Here is an 18,940-nt window from a genome sequence, read left to right on the forward strand (position 1 = left end):
GGGTTTAGATAAATAATTTGCATAGTTTATGAAGCTTGCATCTTTAATGTCAAACAAATCAATGTTAGCTTCATTTTCGTAATAAATGTATGTATAATTTCCACTGAAAAACTTGCTTTAGTGGTTGAAAAGGTTAAAGATTTACAGTAGGTTGAATTACTGGTATTTAAACATTTGTATGATTTATTCTGTATGCTGCAGTCTTTTATAATTTATTTTAAATAATGCCTAGACATGCGTGTGTAAGGGAACCTGAACAACAAAACATTTGACAATGAAGTCACTTTAACAGAATACAGAGTCACCATACCTAAAATTCAGCTTAGCCTAGGCATAGAATGAACTTTGCCAATCTCTGACACGAGCCATTCGGCGACTGTTCTGTGTCCCTTTGACTACAGGGACTACAAGTTAAATAGTACCCAGTACAAAAACGGGTAACCATGCAGGAATGACAAGCAATGCCTGCCCCCCTCCATTGAACACCAACTATCAGCTTGATGATCTGTAATTGCTTATAGGGTAATTTTAGTTCCTGCAGATCTCTGTTTGGTCCAGCATGGATTACAAGTGCAAACTTCAATCACCAGCAACTATAGGCCTATAGATGTTAGAAACTCGGTTTCCGGGACAAACAACAAAATTCCGAGGTCGTCAACAAGTTAATTACATGTATAATTGCTATAACCATTACGTCAAATCATACTTTATCGGCTCCCCTGCGAACATGTGACTAAAATAGTCGACGTGACTCGGAGTGATTTCTAGCATATCACTTACTAGGATGTAGAGAGAGGGCACTTTAAGCAGCCTGCTATACAACCTCCATATCTGGCGCGCGCTGCATGAGTGAAGTCCATAAGTGGTTATCATTTGCTGATGCGATGTTCAACTTTATATGTATCCACACTGTTTGTTACAGTAACGCATGTGTGTGTGTGACTGGAAATTACTGTCTCCATATAGCAGTTACACATGCAGTTAGGTTTTGGAGAAAACTTAATTCGTCTCTCGCAAGGTATACCGTCAGCAAGAGCAACTGCTTTTCCGTGTGATTTGCCGACTTCCACGAGGTAGATTCACGATACTCGAGTCGAGATCTTCCAATGGATTGGCCTCAGAGGACGCGTTAAAGATGCGATCCTTCGCCAACATCGCGTCCGTCAAGAACCTGTTTTAACCCAAGAAAAGCAACGTTGAAAATACAAAAGTTGAATATATATTGCACATTTTCCCCATCGCATCCTTCTGCATGTTTTATAGCGGACAACCACGTATTTATACGTGTGTATATGTGGCACTTACAATATACAGTAAGCGAAGTTATAAAAAAAAGTTTAACATTTGCGTTCACCGAACTTTTCAACTTACATGAATTTTAATCATCATGTAAGTGATAGTATAAAAATAGAAACAAATTTAAAGGTCTGAAATGTACCGAATGGATCTCTGTTGGTTATACTGGATGCCATCATTGCATGCACTGTCTGACATGCAGAATTGATTTATTTATTTATTTATTTGATTGGTGTTTTACGCCGTACTCAAGAATATTCCACTTACACGACGGCGGCCAGCATTATGGTGGGTGGAAACCGGGCACAGCCCGGGGGATACCCACGACCATCCGCAGGTTGCTGGCAGACCTTCCCACTTACGCCCGGAGAGGAAGTCAGCATGAGCTGGACTTGAACTCACAGCGAGCGCATTGGTGAGAGGCTGCAGGGTCATTACGCTGCGCTAGGGCGCTAACCGACTGAGCCACGGAGGCCCCCACCCTGCAGAATTTGCAATACTTTGTTTCTCCTTAAACAGTTGTCTTTGCATGCATTGTGTCAATATCATGGAAATTAAAAACATAAACAACATACGCTGTGTCAGAATTATTTACGTACCCACTTTACCTGTGTTTGAATTTCTTCAAATTTATACTTACTCCATTGATTCCTCGACCATGACCGATTCCTTTACCGACGTCTCTGTCCAGCCAATGAAGCTGTTTTCCTGGCACATCGTCTCCAGTTCCAAATCTGTAACTTGTTTGTCCGAAAGATCACACTGCAAACGTCAGAAGAACATTAAAAGAGGGCTTAAGATTCAACGAATTCCCTAAAGCAACGTACATGCATGTACATTCATTCCGTGACATAAACCTATGTATTTAATAATCTGAATGCTATCTAGCGTTTGTCTAGAAATAATCACTTGTGCGTGCATTACACAAATTATATGAACCATCAACCAAAGCTACAGGTGACTATACTGTATATGTACGTCAGTACAGGTTTAACCTGAGTATCGATACAGCGCTCTTCATCACTTTGGTTTAACCTACCATTTTGACCATAAGTGGGCCTATTTTACCGTATCTTACGACGGTTGTCAATGAAAGAAAAGTTGACCCCTCACTGGCTTGTTAGCAAATAAAATATGTTCCCCTCCCAGCTGTTCGGACCCTGGCCAATGATGTGGCATGTCTGAACCTAGTTCTTGGATCACAGAGACGAAGATATCCAGTGCCAGGGCATACCCACCTTGTTGCCTATCAATAGGCACGGGATCGGTGAACCGTCGGGCAGGGAACATTTAGCATCCAAATCGTTCTTCCACTGGATGCACCGCAGATACGTGCTTCTCTTGGTTAAGTCGAACATGATGATACACCCGTGGGTGCCCTTGTAGTACACGCGGGTGAGCGGAGTGAACCTCTCCTGTCCTTGCAACAAACGTACATACCTTCATTATATATATATATATATATATATATATATATATATATATATATATATATATATATATATATATAAGCGTCATGGCATGGTGTCACGTTTTAGTGAGGCAGTATTGACACTACATGTTGCTTAGGGTAAAATGATATGTTATTATCCGAACCAAAGTACACGTATACACCATAGGTTTATAACCCATAAAATGACAAACGTTGGGCTCAGTAGTCAATATGCGAAGAAATAAAAATAAAAATTTGCATTTTGTTATAGCCCAGTATTCAACTTTGATATGTAAAGTCTAGATAACAACAGCTTATTTCATGTAAATTTATCACTGGAGATAGGCTTCCGAGTTCTCCATGTGTGCATTAAATTACTGATAACAGATAAAAACATATTTGTTTAACAATAGTGGAATGTTTAAGATATTTGTACACAGTAACGTGAAACGTTTGTACATGTGCGTCCTCACCGGCTATGTCCCATAACTGGAGCTTTATCCTCTGGTGGCCAGGCCGTCTTACCACTCGTAAAGCGTAATCAACTGTTCAGAGATGAAAGACCGATACATAAATCATCATGGGGTTCTTGTAGGCCCGTAGTTATGGTAAACTTATATTATTTTCGTTACTTGTCGCTCATATATCTACATATTGCCTGTATGCCTCAGATACCAAGCATGGTGAGTACGCAGCTGTTCCATTCACATTTCATATACTGTTATGAGAAATTAATGAAAATAAATCATAAATTAATTATAAAAAATATGACCTCATGTAGACAATGTCACAGATCTCTGTTTGTTGCCGTGGTGGCGTATGAACTTGTATGCATGTATATTTGTTGCCGTGTAGCGTATGATCTGGGGTACAATCTCGGGTATGTTCATCGCCACTATGACATGAATATGACCTCGCGTACAACACCACAGGCGTTTGTTGCTGTTATGGCGTGCATAAGACCTCAGGTAAAATGTCACAGATGTGTGTTCGTTGCCACTATATAGAGTTTATATGACTCCATGTGCAATGTCACAGATGTCTGTTGATGTTGTTTTATCGTGCATACGACAGGAACAAAGTCATAGATATACGTTAGTTGTCGTTTTAGCGTGTTTGTGACCTCACGTACAAAACACAGATGTGTGTTTGTTACAGCTATAGCGTGTATACGACCTCACGTACAACGCCATAGATGTGTGTTAGTTGCCACTATAAAAAAATAGCGTGTATACGACCTCACGTACAACGCCGCAGATGTGTTTGTTGCCGCTATAGCGTGTACATGACCTCATGTACAACGCCACTGATGTGTGTTTGTTGCCGCTATAGCGTGTATATGACCTTACGTAAAACGCCACAGATATATGTTGGTTGCCTTCATGGCGTATACGATTGTTTGAAGAGTGCTCTGTAGATACCTATATTCTTAACATTTTCCTCAGTGAAAACGTCTATTAACAAAGCGATATGGTAATTTCAAACTTGGTTAACTTTTACCTGTTTTCACATTAGCTGAAGATTTTCCAGAAATGTCATGTATATGATGATATCACAAAATGGACAGTTGAGGCACTTTAGACAGTTTTAACGTTTTGACATTTACACTAAAAAAAATTAATGTGTTAATTTTAACAGAAATGTCTGAGTGGTGATAGAATGCATTCTGCCGTCATAACATGATGCTGTGTTATATACAGCATGATGTCCTGTTAGTTAAAAAGAATCTTTATGTTCAGTTAATGCAATATACGTGTTATATTTAACAGAATTATCTGTTACAATAGCAGAATACATTTTAGCATTTCTCAAACAACAGACGTTCTCTTAAAAGTAAAAGACTGATTTTTCGAGTGTACATACATACACGTACCTCCCACTGTGACTTTGTAGTGACGTGGGAACGAATCATTGACATATCGGTGGACGAAGGCGGTTTTCCCAACTGAAGGCTCGCCTATAAGGATTATCTTAAATGCCAGTTCCCGTCCCTCTGGTGGTGAACTTGCGATAGCACCGTTAACCACATTCATAGGTTCGCAAGACGGAATCACAGTTTCTCCAAAAACGCATTTATATCAAAACCCGCTAATCAGAACAAACAAGAAGCATCCAGTTGCAGGACGGCCGCACTTTACCGAGTTGCAAACTCGGCTGAGTGAACTTCCTGGAATTGTGTCTGGTGCAGCTAGCCTAAACTTTACTGTATGTACATGTTAAACATGTGGTTCAGGCTCTCTACAAGGTGACAAAGGCCAACAAGCATATGGAAGCCAAATGCGTAACAACATCAGCGTCAGTCTGAAGTATATAGACCTTTACTGATAAAATATGCTACCGAGACGAAAGGTTCGACGACTTGGTGCAGTACCATCTGATCAAAAGACAGTTTAGCATATATCAAATTCAGAGTCACATGCATGCCTGACCACCTAATCACGTTTCTACGTCACGTGACCGACATTTTATCTCCGACTGACACCTAACGATATATGCAGGAATTCAGGCTAACATTCTGTAATATTGTGAGTTGTATCTCCTCCGTGTATTTGGAACAGCTGTCCTATTTACTCATATATATATATATATATAAACAATCTCCTCTCTCCAAAGTAAAAAAGGAAGTACACAACTGAATTGATTTCAATTTGAAAAATAATTTTTATTTAAATCTGAATTAATTGATATATAGGTTTCGACTAACATAGACTATATATACTATATAAAATAATTTCAGGTTTGAAAATAATAAATCCACACTTACCACATTATACAGTATAATTGATACTATTTATTTAACTCTCATATAAATCAACCTAAGCACCGAGTAGAAAGTAATATGGTAACACGATACGACCATCATAACAAGGCATTGAAATTCATATATTAACCCGCATGCCTTACCCGAGCGAGTCCTTTAAAACGAATTTATATTACTTACTGTCCTCTTGGCAAACGGGACAAATCCATTTATCGCATTAAACAAGTTTTTTGTTCTTGTTAGTCTTTACATGCCTGTAATCTATTATGCCTTACACGGAATCTCAAAGTGCCTGAATAGCACCGAAATACAATTAGTAGGTAACTTCGAGATACATCCAATGGAGATGTGTATATATACAAGCCCTGAGGTTTTCTATACGAGTATGCCCATTTCTAATTTCTGTTTATTCGATACGACACGACATGTTTGGAATGGAATATGTAAACCGGTTAAGGAGGTTATCATGCACATTCTTCGGTAATCTTCCCGCAGCATTACATGTTAGGAATACGCAGAAAATCATTCAGTTTGAAGTCAATAGCATATATGACATCCCGTCTGGACAGCACAAAATTGAAGTGTATCATGGAAAATCTTCTTGGAATGATTTTCACTGCCATTTTTTTTATTATCCTAAACTGGATTTGAAGACAAATCCACGATATCCTGGTATACTATTTGTTTCATTATTAGACATGATTTAGAGAGACAGTAGCGGAACATGCCCCACACTTTATTTTTTTAAAAAAAGGATGTTGTTTCACGCACCTGTCAAAGATGTACATTGTAGGTTTAATATCTATATTACTGACGTCGTCTCTCTGTATACGAAGGTAAAGAAAAGCTAGGAACATTCCAGAGACCGATTCCACAAAGCCATTTCTGACTAAAGACCAAAAAGTTCAAACCTCTTCAAAATGCTTAGCTTTTTTCACTGGAAGTTGAAATTTGGACACATTTGTCTTAAAATAACATTGATCAAGTAGACACAATATTAATTTCTAAAGCCGAAAAATAAGCTTTAAGATAGTATTTTAAGTTTTGACTTAAGTCTGAAAGCGCTTTGTGATATCGGCCGCAGGTTAATGAGCGGTGAAAATTCGTCAGATCATCTCACTTCTATACATACACACGTACAATGACACATTAGCTATAACATACTGCATTACATGTCTGACTTGTAACTTGTATGCTAAATTCATGGGCACATTCGCACCAATGGCCAGCTTAAAGCGTGACAAGAATTCATCCACTGCGCTTCAAGCAAAACTCATTTCAATATCGACAGGTGAATATATACAAGAAAATGTAACGGTAATTTCTCTTCCCAGATCACATCCACTGAATAGTCCTCGTATTCTAAAACTGCAACCAAAAACAAAATGTACTCGCGAAGGCCTCTAGAAGATGAAACTTTAACACAAATGCTTCAAACACAAAACATTCACAGTGTGGAATGAATGAATACTTGGGGTTCAACGTCGTACTTAACCATTTTTCAGTCATATGACGAGGAGTCATCATTAGATGTGCATGTGTCTTCTTGTGGCACGGCGAGTCCATGCCTCCAAACTGCTGCCGCTACTGAAGTATAATGCCGAAGACACCAGACATGACGCCTCACCCAGTCACATTATACTGACACCGGGTCAACCAATCCTGATCCTTGCACTAACCATTTTTAAAGCCTGTGGTATGACCCGACCCCGGTTTGATCCTCGTCTTCGAAGAGGAGGCTCTAACCATATATAGGCTCACCGAAGCGGCCCACCGTGAAGACTGGTTTCAAGGAATGGCCGACTCTAATCTAATTACTGAGTACATTATGGGAACGTTGATACAGCACTTAATATGCGAGGATGTGTTAAACTACATAGTTTATGGACCATATATAGCTCTAAATGATACATGAAAAAGTACTATAAAACGAAGGGTATCATTTTAAAGAAAGATATGCCCAAAGAAAAGCTGAAATTTAAAAAAAAAATTTGAATAAAGATACCTCAAAATGAAAATGCGAATTTCTTTTCTTCATTTTTGGGGCATACTTTGTATTTTTTAATACGTCTCTATTTCCATATATTTTTCGTCGATGGTCGGAAATGACGCCATCGATGAACATATATGCAAGGGAACGTACGCTCCCTACAAAGTTATTTTGACAGCTATCCCTGTTGACGTCATTAAGACGAGCTACTGGACTTCCAGACAGACCGCCGAGATCTTGGGAACACTCCAGGAAGAAAGATAAGCGGTCTTGTTATTTTTTACGTTAGACCAGCATATACTACGTATTCAAAAATAAAATCCAAGCAACTTACCTGTATGTAACCTTTAAGACGGCTGCAAATGAAACCAAAGCTTCTCCGGGTTGGAGGAGTTGTGCGTTGTTGGTTATCTCGAATATGGTGTCATGAATCATGGTTTTCATTATTAAATGGTTCGAACACGGTGTTTGCGCATTATTTCAAGTTTTCATTGATCGATTCTGCAGCAGTATTTTTGAACATGGTTCCAACATGCTTGTTATACAATATTTGGGTCTATAACCAAAAGTTTACTCAAAGATATATAGTGCTAGAACCTTATCCGGATCTTATAAACAGCACCGCATATATTTAAATATATGAATATTATTACATAAGCTCGTATTGTATCGCTGAACTACGAATGTCCTTGTAGCATGACATGTGATAATATGTTGAATGTTGGAGTAAAAGTGTTATTGGAGAGTCGAATAGCGAATAACGTGCCGATACATTAGATCCAGCAAGCTACTGAATAGGCGAATAACGAAAAATATGCCATCTCCATGTTTTAACGAACGTTCCTAGAAATATGCATTCAAATAATAAAAAACAAGAAAAAGAAAAATGAACGAGGTTCAAACGTCTTAAGCCCAACACCTTAAAGGTGAAACGAACACAAATGTGGTGCAAGCACGATTTTCATTATTGGGATGAGGAACTTAAATTTTGCAATGGTAGCAAGGATACGAAAGAGCTCGCCTGTAGAAAAAAAACATGAATGCAAAACTTCAACTCAATACATACAAAAACATATAACGTAAATTAACAGTAGGACTGAGAGACGTACATGACGTCAGCAATTTCGTAATTTACGATAATTAGCACAAATGTATGGCACCAAAAACCAAACATTCCCTTTAGTGTTAATATGCTTTGCACATATGTAACATCTGAGATCTATGTACATTACTTTTGTATTTCACGGTGCTCACAGGGCATCAGCAACCGAACATGCCTCTCGGGTCGTTGTTTACATGAATGTGATTACATGGACTCAGTACATGCACTATATATACTTGTGTCACCCATAGCATTCATATGTATATACGGTACCTTATGGCCGCCAATGCTCCGGAAATGACATGCTCTACGCTTAGGGCCACTTTCACAAAACTATTTTCTGTAAATTAATTTTTCGTAACTTTCCTCGTAAATGGTGTCGTCTTATGCTACGCGTCTTATCCGAAAAAAGAGAAGTACGACTTGTGAAGTTTTGTGAAAGTAACCCCGGTACTTTGAGAACAAAGTACCGGGGTTAACACCTACTTTAAACCCATTGCTCATGGCTGTATATATTTGCCGTGCCTTCTCCTTAAATATACATTGCCTGTTAAGCTCACATTCTAAGCTCATATTTGTGTATCCATAAAAATTTTTATGGGTACACTATACTCATGTCTGTTTCTGTAACTTTTATACCCATATCAATAAATTAACCTAAGTGAAACTATACATGACATATGGTAACAAAAATGGAATTGGTGTAACAGTAAGGTACCATGAAACTTGTGCAGCCTTGTTAACAATAAGCGGTTGAAGTTGCTTGTATGACCGTTTGCCCAGTCTGTGATATGTTGGGAATTTTCATCAGTAACTGATAAACGTAGGTGCTATACCCTTGGAATTCTGCTTTCATATACATGTATGTACCACCCCTAACATATTGTTTAATATGCTGACACTCAGTGTATGGCATAAGCTAGTCGTACGTAGCTGATGGGATTGCGTTACCCCTAAACAGAAACACTGAATATTGTATGTTGAATTTTGGTTAAATTGTATTAAAGGGTACATGGAAAGGCATAATAAAACAACGAATATGGTTTTAAGGAAAATGAAGAAAGATATGACCAACTAAAAAGAGAATTTTTTTTTCATATTTGATCCATATTTTATGTAATATAAAACCCCTCTATTTATGCATATTTTTGGCAATGATGTCATCAATGTTGTGACAGCTATCACTATTGACATCACCACAGCAGACTACGTAAGGGAAAAGAACACACTAACATGAAACGTGTGTCAGATGAAAGACCACTAAACGCTGTCCATAAAAACAGTTCTATTTATTTTATTAGAATTTTTTCAACATTGTAAAATGCATTTGAAACTTTGAATTCTATGGTGGCATATTTGGACAATATTGGGACCAGTGACATCACACATCAGAATTTTGCCGCTTAGCACACATAGGCTACCACATTTCATCATTAAACAGCATATATGCGTGGATTTACGAATACATTCACCCTTTGGTTCACTGCAGACCACCGTAGAATCTGATGTTTTAAAAACCATTTTAGTCGGAAAAATTCTAAAAAAGATACATGCAAGCATTCTGTTTGACAGTTTTTAATGGTTTTTCATTTAGTGTGTTCTTTGCTTTTAATTTCCGCACATATCGCTTGGGCCTTCATAAAACTGTAGTCTAAAGCCATTTTAACGCACCAAGAAGGAATCCAAGAACCTCTGTTGTACTTTTATATGTTATATCACATCATATGTGTCGTACATCTTTAAAGAAATATAAACCAAGTTATTCGTGTATCCTTTAAGTAGGCATAATAATATGCACCATTTAAAATATTCTTTGAATGCTCTAACTTTCATGCCATGGTAGAAACTGTATTGGTACCCTGTATATGTATATGTATCTTGTACAGACAAGGTAAAAAAACACTGCAAACAAATTGTTTTTTTTTTTGAAGAAATACAGGAAATATAGGAAGTATTTAACAAATATAGGAAAATATAGGAAGATCTGGAAACCACAGGGAAATACAGGAAAACCCTGAAGCCTTCAGGTATATGTTACATGTACAACAACCAGCGCTTATATTGTTTAAACATGACAACAATTCAAATCATCACATATTTAATGGGCTTCGCCGTCAATCTATACATGTATAAACTCTCTTAATTCATAATCAGATGTCTGTAAACAACATTATGTACCAATTTCAAAGTCACCTGCTTTAACATTGCTCAAACATAAAAAAACTCATTTAAGCCCAGACATATCTTCATTATCCATATGCCATGTAATTTCCTCAATAAAACAAACATATCACAATATCTCTGAATATCAGTGGAAATTCTAATTATGGATTGCATGAAAAGGTTAAGCAATGTACTGTAAATGACCCCAAATTTTTTTTCCTTACCTGCTTATTTATATTGATTCTGGGAGTTTTGATGTTTGTTTGGATTTATTTACCTGATTTGATTGAAGTTTTATGCCATACTGAAGAATATTTCACTTATACCACGGTGGCCAGCACTATGATTGGAGGAAACCAAGCAGAGCTCAGGGGAAACCTATGACCATCCGCAGGTTGTTGACAGACCTTCCCCAAGACGGCCAAAGAGGAAGCCAGCATGAGCTGGACTTGAACTCACAGCAGCCGCATTGGTAGGAGGCTCCTGGGTAACTGCGCCATGCTGGAGTGCTAAACCCCTCGGCCGCAGAGGCACCCTATTTTCCTTTGGAAATTAGAAGATATTCCTGTGGCACCACAGTTTCAGCACCAAAATCAATATTTTATCCCAAAAAAATATTTTAGATCAGGTCAGAAAAGGTAAAACATTGAAAATCTGTATACATACACATGTCCTGCATCATGCAAACTTTCAAGTCTTTACATGACTCTAGTATGTATAGTACAGCTCTGGAATTAGTAAAAGATCAACAACACTATCAGGCCCAAATGAAACAAAAGCCAGTATCCCTGAACAATATGCTTATAGACAACATGTGTACATATTTTTTAAATCATGGAAGATCTTATCCCACATTAGACAAAATACTCCACTTTTCATTGGGTAATAACCATGGGGTACAGATATATTCTCGAATCCTGCAGACGACGTCAAATGTTTCTGCCGAGTAGGTTATCTCCCTTTGCTGGGTTGTGCATACAATGGTCACATCACTGAAGCAATTCACCTATACATCGGTCTTCTGCACTGAATCGATGGGTCTTTGCAGGATAAATTTGTTACATGATGACTCAGTGAAAGGATACCCTAATATGTGATGTCAATAATCTCCATACTGAGGATTACTGACACCGTATATTTATATATCCTATCACTGTGTAATGATGTAACTAATACACCACGACCATGTCCAATGACATAGTCTTCCTTGTACACATCAACAGAATCTATTCAGGAGGAAAAGACCATCAGTTTGTATATCAGCGGTGCAAAACTTATCCATGCAATTCATAATGTAGGTGAATTTCTCAATGAGGGAAATCCTGGAAAATTGCATCCTTCAAAACAGCTATACATTGCTTTCTTTAATTTTTCTCATTTAAATAGATGAACTTTATTGAAATTTGCCAATTATTATGCTATCATTTTATGATATCAGTCCACTTCCAAGGAAATACACGAAAGTAACTCTCCATGTTTATTCCATGTATCATATGATGGATAGTTCCAACAAATATTACTTGATGTGTATATGTGACTAAGTAAATTACACCTTTTTTTTTTACCTTTTCTGAACACATCACACATGCAATGTAGAGAAGTGGTGAGGAAACATCTAAAGAGGAAAAACTCATGCAATACAATACCATTCTGTCTGACTGTCTAAACTCTTTCCATTACATATGACACCTGCTGTTACAGCCTTTGTCACAGCAGAGCTGCCTAAGAAGAGGACAATGTGCAAGTTGCTTGAAAACATGGGTAATTACCTCAGCCCTGATAAAACAGTATACGTACATCAGTTCATTTATCAAAAAGACAATGCACAGTGGTCAGTTATTGTGTTAGCAGCCACATCGACTGATTATCCCCCCTGAATTCGGACCCTCTCTCAGGCGCACGCCATTCTTCACAGCAGATCGCTGATATGATGCTTCCAGTTCATCCAGTTCACTGTTTTTGGCAACAATTTCTTCTAACAAAAACCTAGAATGAATCAAGACATCACATCAAAATAATATGTCACATGCAAGGGCTGCACAATGTCATGGAATTTGGGGGTGCTGAAGCAGAGGAGATACTATCCCAGCCCAATAGGCGAGGGTCTACAAGCCCTGTAGTCCACAGAAGTTTTGACTTTTAGACAGGCAGGGACATCTTTTCATCGATATTTGTTAACTAAAATCATGATAATTGGCACTGGGACAAAATACTTTTTTCAGCTTGATAAGATTGTGGGGTGCTGAAGCGGTGTACAAGAGAAATGGTTAATGCATTTACCTCATCGACTCCTCGATCATAAGTCCGTTTTTAACGGACGTTTCTGTCCAGCCGAGAAAGTCGTGTTCCTTGCAGAGCTCCTCTATCTCATTCTGGCTGACCTCTCGGTGAGTCAGGTCGCACTGAAGCACAAACCAATTTATATTTATTTATTCATTTATTCATTTGTTCAGGTTGGAGTCGCTGAAGGTCATATTCAAGAATTTTCACTTATAGTAAGTTACTAGTATATTAGAGCATTTTGTATTGCACATGTAGGACACCGGAGTGCCATGGTTAACACATATTTGTGTTATAACAAATTGGCTTTTAAAAAAATTACTGGCACAATAACTTTATTTTTCAATATTTCACACCTTAACCCACCCAAGAAAATAATTAAGAACATTCTGCTTAAATGGTCATTATATTCCCGGCACTACAGTGACTATATGCCGTATAAAGCACTGATTTCACATCACAAAGAAACGTCACAATGGTGCTGTAATATGATATCTCGAACGTTAAGAGTGCACCCGTATCCTGATGTTGTACCATGAGATGTGGATATCAACCAGTATAATGCACATGTTAACTATAGTTTTCCGTTTTACTCTTTCCATTTTAACACTGATCCCAGTAACAAACAGATCGGTCTTAGAAAAACTGAGAGTACCTGTAACATTACATGAAAACATAATGTGCTGATCCCATGGAGAATTAGTTTATAACATTCTACATTAACATGTAGTTCTGACTAATCAAATTCAACAAATCGAATGCAAATTGGACAAACTTTATTTAGAACAAATTGCAGAATTCAACAAATTCTATGCATGATGATCACAGCCTACAAATCAGGGTAATTCTGTCACACCAGTGGAATCTGACAAGATCATAATACAAATCACACCATGTGAACACGGCTTAACAAGGCAGACAATAGGAATTGCTCACTGACTTTGTTGGCTAGTAGCAGACATGGCACGAGAGATCCATCTGGGAGAGAACACTTGGAGTCGAGATCCTTCTTCCAACGTATGGTGTTCAGAAAACTAGGTTTCTGAGTCAGGTCAAACATGACGATACAGGCATGGGCATCTTTATAGTACACCCGTGTCATCGACGTGAAGCGCTCTTGCCCTGTCACAAAACAACATATTATTTGGATAAATTTTTTTATTATCAAAGACTGTTGAATTTATCATTGTACATTCAAACTTTAGATGTGAATTGAGTAACTAAAATGAACATAATTTTCTCATCACATTAACACAACATAATGTTTTATGTTGTTTGGTGTTGTTTTGATGGTCACATCTCACAAGGTCTCCATCAAGTGAAGCCAGTTCTGATACCTACACATTCACCGATTCACACAAAGCTCTGTGCTCCACTGGATCATGATGTCAAACAAACCTTACATAAAGCCACACCCATGCAATCAGAGCGTACCAATACCAGCCTGACCAGCATTTGGCTTGGGCTGCAAACATTTCTGATTTTAAACTTCAGAAGACTCTGGCTTGAAACTCACAGCCTAGGCAGATGTACTGTATTTCATCTAAAGTTTGGTATGTATAACTGTATGTTTGGAAGCACATTACAGCCTTACAATGCCACTTTTGATGGCAATATTTTAAGAAATTATTCAATCTTCATAAACAAGCTCTAATAAAAAAATCACAATAATGTTACCTGATCTTCAGGAAAAAAATCATCATCAACCTGCAGTGAATTCACATTGTCAGGCTTGAATGGATTTGCTGCATACCACATACACTCACCAGCTATATCCCAGAGTTGTAACTTGATTGTCTGCGTATCAGTCCACTTAATAACCTTCAGAGCGAAATCCACTGCAATGTACAAATAGCAAGTGTTAACATTTGCTTATATATTAATTATATATAATTAATTATATTATTTGTAATTAGGGGTTATCAGAGGCAGGCACATATCCCTCCCATACTATAGTTACGGTTAATTTCATAGCTGTTCAGTAGGCTAATTTGCACTTAAAGCTGCAGCAATAACAAAGATTCGCAGTTTATATAGGACACTCTTGCGGCCTACAACTACAAGAAATTATATATCAACTTGTAAAGATGTAAACTATAGACACTTAGTTGTAATTCAGTCAGAAGGCTTATCGGGTGTGACATCTGGCCCAATTTGGTGGCTTACTCTGTGCAGTCTGCTGCTTATAAACTGGACCAATTTAATTCACTTTATACATTTATTTATTTCACTGTTGTTAAACACGATACTCAAGAATTTTGCACTCACATGATATGTTGGATGGTGTTAATTTTTATGGGTGGGGGAAACCAGATTACATAGCTTAAACCAACAGCTGACCTTTGGCAATTAAGTTACTGATGGTGGAAGTCTAATGGCTTAACAACCATATTAATGTTGTCAACCTCTTATGCAAGGTTACCAATACCTCAAGAGCAGAGAAAGTAAATTACCTCTCTTACAAATTACCTGTCCATGGTCGGGTTTGATCCCGCACCATTTGTCTTCTGATAACTAGGTTGTTAGCTGAACTTGCCAGCTAACAACTATTAAATATTCTAAGTGCCACACTAAATTTTATTGTTGAGAATTTACAATACATACTGTACATGTATACACACCTCCAATTGTGCCCTTGTAGTCTCGTCTGAAGGAATCGTTGACATAACGCTGTACAAATGAAGTCTTCCCAACTGTGGGATCACCAATTACAATCACCTTGAACAGAACTTCTGTCATGTTCATCTGAATGCCTATATATAACTATGTATATCAGAAGCAGTTACATAAACTGCACTGACCAAACATCACTGACCAAACATCACGCCTACATATATGTATCTCAGTGACCGACTCTAGAGGAAATGATCCACAGATACACAAAGTAAACCAAAGCGCCAAAGCTTTATATGCTTTTTAGGCTAGAATGTGTGTGACTGTCAAAAGGACGACTATATCTGTAGTACTTGGTAGAGTGGGATAAAGCACTCAACAGAGGAGCGTAACAACCACAACCGCCTGGATCAGCCCTAGTACTTCGTGCACATCATCAATTGTCAGTCAGCCCCCTCTTATTCAGACTGTCCCGTGACAACAGTGCTGATTGTTGTCGTGCATGCCCCCCAGAGTGTGACTATGATGTGAATAAAGCAGAGACAAAGTTATCATAAAACCACAATAGCACATCGCTGCGTCCGAATGTTGACATTTTCCAGTGCAACCACGTGGTTTATCTGTCACATGATTTCTGAAACCGCTTAGGCCAATAACAAATATGTCAAAGAATCCCTTTTGGCCGCCATACAACACAATAGTACGTTGGTATGCACGATTTTAATGGCCCCAAGAAGACCCCGTCCTGAAAATCAGGAAAATCTTAGTACACACATGGCCTGATCTGCTTCATGATGAACCGCTCCATAGTTAAAGAGTACCACTTCGTGGAGAACACATTGGAATTGCGCGAAAATCAAATAGATGTTTCGGCTTGATTTATGTAAGAGTATTTATCTATTTTTTTCACTTATGACCAAAATCTGTTCCATTGAATTTTAAAAAAAAGTACATTGAAACTTTACGAGTTAAGAAATTTACTGTGTACAGCTGATATTGAGACACGGTCACACAATTTGTACATCGATTCAATCCATACATTACTGATCTTTCTTCTAGGCCTACAATATTGTAAATAGTTAATACAAACAAGAACATGTCAAGATTATTCAGCATATTTAGGACACCTGTATCTATTTTGTTACTAATAGTAAATGGCACTGAATACATTGGGTGGCCTATGTTGACGGTATGGGTGCACAGTCTTCATTTTGTTCAAGGTCACCCTGAGAGCATATTTGATATGATGCTCTTAAAGCTACAAGGTACAAAATATATCCATTCTCCTTAATCAAGACGAAAATATGTTTTTAATTTTTGTTTCCAAAATGTTTTGTTAATTGTGACTCAGATGTCTGTGAAATTGCCACACAGGCATGCGTGTATGGTAATCAAGTCATCTGGGAGAGCAGCCTTAAAAGATTAGACATCTTAATCTTAGGCCAAATATTAGTTTACATGTAATTGCGATAAGTATTCCATATAAAGCTTAAAAGGCATACATTTTTATTGTTGTGACATTGCATAACGGAGATACCGCAGTTGAAAGTAATCCATATATTAAGAAAACCAAGTTATGAATTTTAACTGATCAGGGGCATGTTATTTCTATAACATGAGAGCATGCATCATGCGAACACTTATTTGCCTTTTAGCCAAACGTGCCTACGGTACAAGTGACACAACATCCTGTTTCCAGTTTCTTTAAGATTTCATATCCCACAGACTAGCTCATAAGAATTTCAGATTAAAAATTAATTTATAAACATACCAAGCATGTCACCTTAAACTAACCAAGGTTGTAAGGTCTCTTTCCACCCCTCTTCCTAAATAGTACAGGTTATGTTATTAGTTACCTTTATGGGTTACACATATACATAAAACAGAACGTAAATGTAGCTCTTAGTTTATGCATGGAGATACATACATGTAGATCTGTGGTGAGGTATAAATTAACATGTAGTCCTGAGTGAGTGAGTGCTTCGGGTTTAATGTCGTACTAAATAATATTTCAGTCATACAACGACAAAGGAATCCTTAGAGTGCATTTAATGTGCCTCCTTGTTGCAGGACAGAATTCCACCTCTCTTTTATCTAGTGCTGCTTCACTGAGACGCATTACTGAAGGTAAGTAAGCCGCCCCACCCGAGCCATTATACTGATACGAGTCAACCAGTCGTTGCACTATCTCCTTCATGCTGAACACCCAGGGAGGAAGTTACAACTTCCTCTTTTAAGGTCTTAGGTGTGACTTGACCCCAGGATTGACCCTGGATCTTTCGCTTCCATATCAGATGTGTGGTCCTGCGGTTCATGATTGAAGGTATAAATTAACACATGTAGAACTGTGGGTTACCCATGGAGGTGTAAATTAACACGTAGTTTTGTGGTTCATGATTGAAGATATAAATTAATACATTCACCTAGCTCTGTTGTTTGTGCATGGAGGTATAAATTAGCACATAAATACAGTTTTGTGGTTCATGTATGGAGATATAAATCAACACATACATGTAGATCTGTGGTTTACGCATGGAGGTGTAAATTAACAAATGTAGTTCTGTGGTTCATGTTTGAAAGGATAAATTAAACACATTCATGTAGCTTTGTTGTCTGTGTGTGGAGGTATAAAATTCCACATACTTCTTTTTATGCCACTCATGCGGGGAGGTATAAAATTACACATACACATAGTTCTACAGTTCATGTATGGAGGTGTAAATCAATAAGTAGTTCTGGGGAAGTATATTCCTGGTATTGTAGACAGTAATGCAATGGTATTGCTTGGACAATAATCTAATATCACAAGAGAACAACTGAAAACAATGACACCATTATTGCACGAATGTCACCCTTTATTGATCAACAATGAAAAAGACAACTGTTTATCATATTTGACCAAATTCAAGATTTTCATTTTTGACTTTATATCAGTTAATAATCAAAAATACATGAAACTTCCATTAGTTGTAATTTGTAAACTTTTGTGCATGTTTTTCTTTATATGAATACAATGGAACAAAACAACTAAATTGTACAAATCATCATTCATGATTGTAATAGTCTGGGACTTATATAATATTAGTCCCAATAATATAGGTCATGTATACAATACTATGAAAGGGAACCAGTTTAGAGGTACTTCATAAGGCCATTAATACACAACTGGATACTTTATTAAGGCCATATGTACATTTATTTGTCTTTCTGCCTTGTGTTTAAAGGCTGTACTTAAGAATTTTTCACCTATTGAATGGAAGCCACAGGTTTATGGGCTGTGAAAATGTGAGCGCTCCCAGCAAA

The 18,940-nt window shown here is 37.6% G+C and overlaps 2 protein-coding genes across 2 annotated transcripts; both read right to left on the reverse strand.

The window, feature by feature from the left end:
• Positions 1 to 157: 157 nt before the first annotated feature.
• On the reverse strand, positions 158 to 5,098 carry LOC135471620 (ras-related protein Rab-7L1-like). The gene is made up of 5 exons (XM_064750913.1): positions 4,602 to 5,098; positions 3,202 to 3,273; positions 2,535 to 2,716; positions 1,937 to 2,058; positions 158 to 1,171 (listed from the first exon to the last, which is right to left on the reverse strand). Exons 1-5 carry the CDS (start codon positions 4,759 to 4,761, stop codon positions 1,027 to 1,029), a joined length of 681 nt encoding a protein of 226 aa, XP_064606983.1. The 5' UTR covers positions 4,762 to 5,098; the 3' UTR covers positions 158 to 1,026.
• A 4,026-nt stretch (positions 5,099 to 9,124) lies between these two features.
• Positions 9,125 to 16,218, reverse strand: LOC135470140 (ras-related protein Rab-7L1-like). The gene is made up of 5 exons (XM_064748911.1): positions 15,646 to 16,218; positions 14,791 to 14,862; positions 13,965 to 14,146; positions 13,025 to 13,146; positions 9,125 to 12,730 (listed from the first exon to the last, which is right to left on the reverse strand). The coding sequence occupies exons 1-5, from the start codon at positions 15,767 to 15,769 to the stop codon at positions 12,589 to 12,591; spliced, it is 642 nt and encodes a 213-aa protein (XP_064604981.1). The 5' UTR covers positions 15,770 to 16,218; the 3' UTR covers positions 9,125 to 12,588.
• Positions 16,219 to 18,940: the final 2,722 nt, after the last annotated feature.

Source organism: Liolophura sinensis, chromosome 7 (genome assembly GCF_032854445.1).
Source record: "Liolophura sinensis isolate JHLJ2023 chromosome 7, CUHK_Ljap_v2, whole genome shotgun sequence".
NCBI classification, from domain to species: Eukaryota; Metazoa; Mollusca; class Polyplacophora; order Chitonida; family Chitonidae; genus Liolophura; species Liolophura sinensis.

What these genes read in the sequence shown, in the direction of transcription:
- LOC135471620 (XM_064750913.1), bottom strand. Translation starts at nt 4,761, where the DNA reads ATGAATGTGGTTAACGGTGCTATCGCAAGTTCACCACCAGAGGGACGG. An exon ending in GCCTATTGATAGGCAACAAG is followed by an intron (nt 2,059 to 2,534) that starts GTGGGTATGCCC and finishes TGACGTTTGCAG; the next exon opens with TGTGATCTTTCGGACAAACA. An exon ending in ATGGTCGAGGAATCAATGGA is followed by an intron (nt 1,172 to 1,936) that starts GTAAGTATAAAT and finishes GGGTTAAAACAG; the next exon opens with GTTCTTGACGGACGCGATGT.
- LOC135470140 (XM_064748911.1), bottom strand. Translation starts at nt 15,769, where the DNA reads ATGAACATGACAGAAGTTCTGTTCAAGGTGATTGTAATTGGTGATCCC. An exon ending in CTACAAGGGCACAATTGGAG is followed by an intron (nt 14,863 to 15,645) that starts GTGTGTATACAT and finishes TGTACATTGCAG; the next exon opens with TGGATTTCGCTCTGAAGGTT. An exon ending in ACAACTCTGGGATATAGCTG is followed by an intron (nt 14,147 to 14,790) that starts GTGAGTGTATGT and finishes GTTTTGTGACAG; the next exon opens with GGCAAGAGCGCTTCACGTCG.